Source organism: Ictalurus furcatus, chromosome 28 (assembly GCF_023375685.1).
Source record: "Ictalurus furcatus strain D&B chromosome 28, Billie_1.0, whole genome shotgun sequence".
Lineage (NCBI taxonomy): Eukaryota > Metazoa > Chordata > Actinopteri > Siluriformes > Ictaluridae > Ictalurus > Ictalurus furcatus.
In genome coordinates, this window is record NC_071282.1 from 16,638,789 (window position 1) to 16,645,056 (window position 6,268).

At 40.3% G+C, this 6,268-nt stretch overlaps 1 protein-coding gene across 1 annotated transcript; it reads right to left on the minus strand.

The window, feature by feature from the left end:
• Positions 1-2,804: 2,804 nt before the first annotated feature.
• Positions 2,805-3,629, minus strand: LOC128603316 (uncharacterized). Its single transcript, XM_053617623.1, has one exon. It carries the CDS (start codon positions 3,627-3,629, stop codon positions 2,805-2,807), a length of 825 nt encoding a protein of 274 aa, XP_053473598.1.
• Positions 3,630-6,268: the final 2,639 nt, after the last annotated feature.

Consider the following 6,268-nt stretch of genomic DNA (forward strand, 5'->3'; position numbering starts at 1 on the left):
AAGATGCATTAATATTGCTGCTTCCTCTGAAGATGACTCGAGAGGCTGTGGGTTTCTTTCAGCTCTCCGTATCAGGATAGAGCGTCTTCTCCAAGTGAAAGGAGCAATATTTGTTTGAAGTTGCCACTCAGAAGCCTCCGGACGGATCGGGGTTCTCCAAATCTTATTACACAGCTTGCCTCTTTTGCATGCTGTGCTTTTGAGTTTCAGGCCTCCAGCTGCCTTACAGGAGGTTACAGTCAGTCCAAATTCACACACACTGCGCCTCTTTTCACACATTATTTACAGCATTCATAAATGCCATACAGCATTTGCAACGCTAATACACTGCAATGATAAAGCAGAGAGAACTTTCCTAGCAAACCTGGCTAGTGCTTTTAACTACATGACAGTTGTACAACCTGAGCAGGTTAGCATGCTAGCAACATTGTGTACTGGTTTATGTAATAGATATTCATGAACAATTTTGTTTTAAGTCACTAAGGTGAGCAAATTGGTATCAGTCACTGTCATGTACCCTAACCCAGTCACTAACCCTAACCCTAACCCGAGTCATTTCCTGAACCTGGTCTGCATATTTTGATTCAACGAATCATTTTTGGTAAGGATGGAGATTTGATTCTCACTCATTAAGTGGTTTGAGTTCAGTGAATCTTCCAGTCAAGTCTGAGATTCAATCCTTTCTCATTAAACATATCAATGTTTGAATCAGTGAATCCTTCCAGTCAAGACCGAGATTCAGTTCTCTCTCATTAAGCGAATTAGTGATTGAATCATTGGATCTGTCCTATCACGTCCAAGATTTGACCCTCTTTCACTAAGCAAATCATTGTGCGAGTCAGCGAATACTTTTGTCATTACAGAGATTCAATCCTCTTTCATTAAGCGAATCATTGTGCGAGTCAGTGAATCCTTTTTTCATTACAGAGATTCAATCCTCTTTCATTAAGCGAATCATTGGGTGTCAGTGGTTTGTTTTGGTCATGACGAACATTCAATCCTCTTTCATTATGCGAATCATTGTGTGACCCAGTGAATCCTTCTGCTCATGACAGAGATTCAATCCTCTCTCATCAGTGAGTAAGTCAGTGAATCATTTCTGTCAAGGTCTAGATTCGATCCTCTCTCTAAGTGAATCATACATTTGAATCAGTGAAACCTTTTGGTCACGACCAGGATTTGATCCTCAAGTCACGTGTGTTCAGTGATTCCTATTCTGACTCACTCGGTCTGAGCTGGAGATTTCCAGCATTTCAGTGCAGGAAATGGTCTGTGTTGGGCTGGGTGTGAAAAACAATTTGTCTAAACACAAAATTACAAGCGCATCCTGTCTTGGACAGCAATGAATCTGAATGAATCATTTAAAACGAACCGATTCAAATGATTTGAGTCGCTAACATCTCGTTTACAGAATATAACCATTAGCATAAAGATAGCTAGCTCACTAGTGACTTTGGCAGCTAGTTAAATATAACCTAACGTTAGCTAGGCTAACCTGGCTAATGGCTTTAATAACATAATGGTTAGACTAGCTAGCTTGCTAACAAAACTGGCTACTAGTTTAAACAATATGGTAACTGAATTCATTTCAACGGTATAATACACAAACTAACATTACCTAGCATGCTAGTGATGTCAGCTAGTGGCTAAAGGGTACTAGTAGCTAAGCTAAGTAATTAGCTGGTACTATTAGTGCAGTGCTGTGTTTGTGAGAATGTCAATTCGGGGTTTTTTTTTTGGTGTTTAAAAGTGCACTGTGTGACCAGTGGCATTTTTGTTCAAGCCAATCGACATTGTGTGTGTGTGTGTTCATGAAAGTCTAGAAAAGCCAAGTTTTCATGTGGACAGATTTTGAGCAGATAAGCACGTGCAGTAGATCATTTGTAAATGCGTATTAGGTAACATGACATCGGTCAACACGCTAGACGCAGTAACCTGCAGGGAAATGTGCATTTTGCTGGTCTGTAATTATGAGCTGGATTGCATTAAGCAGGAACAGATGTAAAGCCAGCTGGCAGCGGCCCATTCAAGGTGAGGTTTCACAGCACAGGGAGAAGCATCGCTGCTATTATTTACCGTCTCCTCTTTCTCCCTGATGCCACACTGCAGAGAGAGAGAGAGAGAGAGAGAGAGAGAGAGAGAGAGAGAACGAACGATCATGAATAAGTCATACGGCTGCATATGCACTTCACGTGACCTGCAGGACTGAGCGAGATGTTAATTAACAGCCATATTGTGACACTCGGCTGTCCTGGCCCCGTTCCCGAGCTTGCAAGGTCGTTAGCCGACGAGCCTCGTATGTACAACCGGGTGGCTGTCAGCTGGATTTTATACACTCTCAGGGTTGAGACCTCAGATTTCAAGTCGTGCACTTTACAGGTTTCATTCCAAGGGAGGTCGCCGATCTAGATTTCTGTAAACGTCCGGAGACGTTTACGCTAGCAAGCAACAAGTCACTTGTAGTTTAACACATGCCGGAATGAACGGTCTAGATTTTGTTGTTGTTAGTCACAACGATAAATGGTCTTTAGCTAATACTAACTAGCGAACTGGTTAAACACAGGTTCAATTAAATACGGCACTAATCGGTGTGAAAACTGCTTGTTTTGATTTACATGCTCGGTATTGTACTAGCTTCGTTCCCGGATTAAAGCACGCTAACTGTACTAGCTATGTGCACTCACCAGAGGCCCCAACGATCTCTGCTACTTCCTTCCAAGCTTTATTTTTCTGTGTAGATTCTCTATAAATGATGAAACCATGGTTCTTTGTCTTTTTTTTTTTTTTTTGGTCTATTTGGTGTGTCAAACAGTAAACTGTGGTTTAGGGTGTGTGGGGTGGGATGGTGTGTGGGGTGTGGTTTGGGGTGGGTGGTGTGGGATGGTGTGGGGTGGTGTGGTTTTGGGGTGGGTGGTGTACGATGGTGTGGGGTGGTGTGGTTTGGGGTGGGTGGTGTGGGGTGGTGTGGTTTTGGGGTGGATGGTGTGGGGTGGTGTGGTTTTGGGGTGGATGGTGTGGGGTGGTGTGGTTTGGGGTGGGTGGTGTGGGGGGGTGTGGTTTGGGGTGGATGGTGTGGGGTGGTGTGGGATGGTGTGGGGTGGTGTGGTTTGGGGTGGGTGGTGTGGGGGGGTGTTGTTTGGGTGGGTGGTGTGGGATGGTGTGGGGTTTTGTGGGTGGTGTGGGATGGTGTGGGGTTTGGGGTGGGTGGTGTGGGGGGGTGTTGTTTGGGGTGGGTGGTGTGGGATGGTGTGGGGTGCTGTGGGTGGTGTGGGATGGTGTGGTGTGGTTTGGGGTGGGTGGTGTGGGGGGGGTGTTGTTTGGGGTGGGTGGTGTGGGATGGTGTGGGGTGGTGTGGTTTGGGGTGGGTGGTGTGGTGTGGGGTGGGATGGGGTGGTGTGGAGTGGTGTGGTTTTGGGGTGGGTGGTGTAGGGTGGGATGATGTGGGGTGGTGTGGTTTGGGGTGGATGGGATGGTGTGGGGTGGTGTGGTTTTGGGGTGGGTGGTGTACGATGGTGTGGGGTGGGTGGTGTGGTTTGGGGTGGGATGGTGTGGGGTGGTGTGGTTTGGGGTGGGTGGGGTATGAAATATGATATGCGAATGTATTTAAGTGAATGATAATAATTGCACATATACTGTATGTGTGTCCACTGAGTTCCACTATACGTCGAAATAACAGGATAATACATAACCACAAAGCACTGATTTTGTATTTTTTCCCCCACAACTTGCAGTTCAGGGCTTGTGTAGTTTTTCTTCAGAACATCTCTATATACATTTAGTCAGAGCTCATAGAGTATATGACGGGATAAGATGAAACCACGGTTATAAATGTTTTGTACATTTTTGTGCGTCAACAGTTAAAGATGGGAATGATGAGCTGTGTGTGTGTGTTTTGCAAAAGCTGTAGGCCCATTCAAGGAGTTGGGACCTTCTGGGATACATTCTATAGGCCCGTGTGTGTGTGTGTGTCTGTGTGTGTGTGTGTGTGTGTGTGTGTATATATATATATATATATATATATATATATATATATATATATAATATAGTGTAGTGTAGTGTAGTGAGATGTTCAGGGTGATTGATTTTACAGTGAGCCTGAGGGTTCATGTCTGAACAGGGATGAGACACCCCACCCCCTCCCTCACTGTCCCAGGAGTCTGTTAGTGTCTCTGATGACTGTCTCTCTCTCTCACACTCACACACTCACACACACACACACACACACACACACGGCAGAGGCTGTATTGTGTTATTCTGCCACCTTGGCAACTTCCTGATGGGGACACCATGACAGCTGCTCATTCATTCCCAGCACACACACACACACACACACACACCTGTTCTTAGACCTGTGTGGGTGTATTTGTAGCTGCTGTGGGCTTCTGCTTAATTAAAGTGTAATGCAGTGTGTTTGTCTCCACCTGCCACAATCTCTTACACACACACACTCGTACTGTTTAGGGCGGTGAACTTTAGAGAAGAGCTCTCCTGATGAAAACCTAAGTGTTCGCAGAGCAGAGGCCTCTCCCTCTGTGAATTTGACTCACATGCGTTTTTATTTTCAGCACACGCTTTTCTTCTGCAGTGTTATTATGGAGATGTGAGAGGTTTAAACGTTCTTCACTCTGCCGCAGGTCCTTCAGATCCCTCCCACAGAAAGCTTTCCTCTGTGTGAGCCTGCTGTTAGTCAATTTTCCTCCAGAAAGCAGGTGCAATGATGTGCATGAGGAATAAATAAAACATCTCAGGACATGCTGTTATAGAAAAATAATCACACCACCCCATTTTCCTTTATCAGCACACCCCGAAGTGCTTTATGACACTTCATCATCATCATCATTAATCATCATCATTAATCATCATCATCATTCATCATCATCAATCATTAATCATTAATCATCAATCATTAATCATCAATCATTAATCATTATCATTAATCATCATTAATCATCATCATTATCATTAATCATCATTAATCATCATCAATCATTAATCATTAATCATCATCAATCATTAATCATCATCATTATCATTAATCATCATTAATCATCATCAATCATTAATCATCATTAATCATCATTATCATTAATCATCATTAATCATCATCATTATCATTAATCATCATTAATCATCATCAATCATTAATCATCATCAATCATTAATCATCATCATTATCATTAATCATCATTAATCATCATCAATCATTAATCATCATTAATCATCATCATTATCATTAATCATCATTAATCATCATCAATCATTAATCATCATTAATCATCATCAATCATTAATCATCATTAATCATCATCATCATCAATCATTAATCATCATTATCATCATTATCATTAATCATCATTAATCATCATTATCATTAATCATTAATCATCATCATCATCATCAATCATTAATCATCATCATTAATCATCATCATCATCATCAATCATTAATCATCATCATCATTAATCATCATCAATCATCATCATCATTAATCATCATCATCATCATCATGAATCATTAATCATCATCAATCATTAATCATCATCATCATCATCATCATGAATCATTAATCATCATCATCAATCATCATCATTATTCATCAATCATTAATCATCATCAATCATTAATCATCATTAATCATCAATCATTAATCATCATCATTAATCATCATCATCATTAATCATCATCATCATCATCATCAATCATTAATCATCATCATCATCATCATCATTAATCATCATCATCATCATCAATCATCAATCATTATCATTAATCATCATTAATCATCATCATCACCATTAGTCATCATCATCATCATCATTAATCATCATTAATCATTATCATTAATCATCATTAATCATCATCATCATCATGAATCATTAATCATCATCATCATTAATCATCATCATCATCATCATTAATCATCAATCATTATCATTAATCATCATTAATCATCATCATCATCATCATCATTAATCATCATCATCAATCATTAATCATCATTAATCATCATCATCATCATTAATCATCATCATCATTAATCATCATCATCATCATTAATCATCATCATCATTAATCATCATCATCATCATTAATCATCATCATCATTAATCATCATTAATCATCATCATCATCATTAATCATCATCATCATCATTAATCATCATTAATCATCATCATCATCATTAATCATCATCATCATTAATCATCATTAATCATCATCATCATCATTAATCATCATCATCATTAATCATCATTAATCATCATCATCA

Excerpts from the sequence above, each read along its gene's own strand:
- LOC128603316 (XM_053617623.1), bottom strand. The coding sequence starts at position 3,629 with ATGTGCAATTATTATCATTCACTTAAATACATTCGCATATCATATTTC.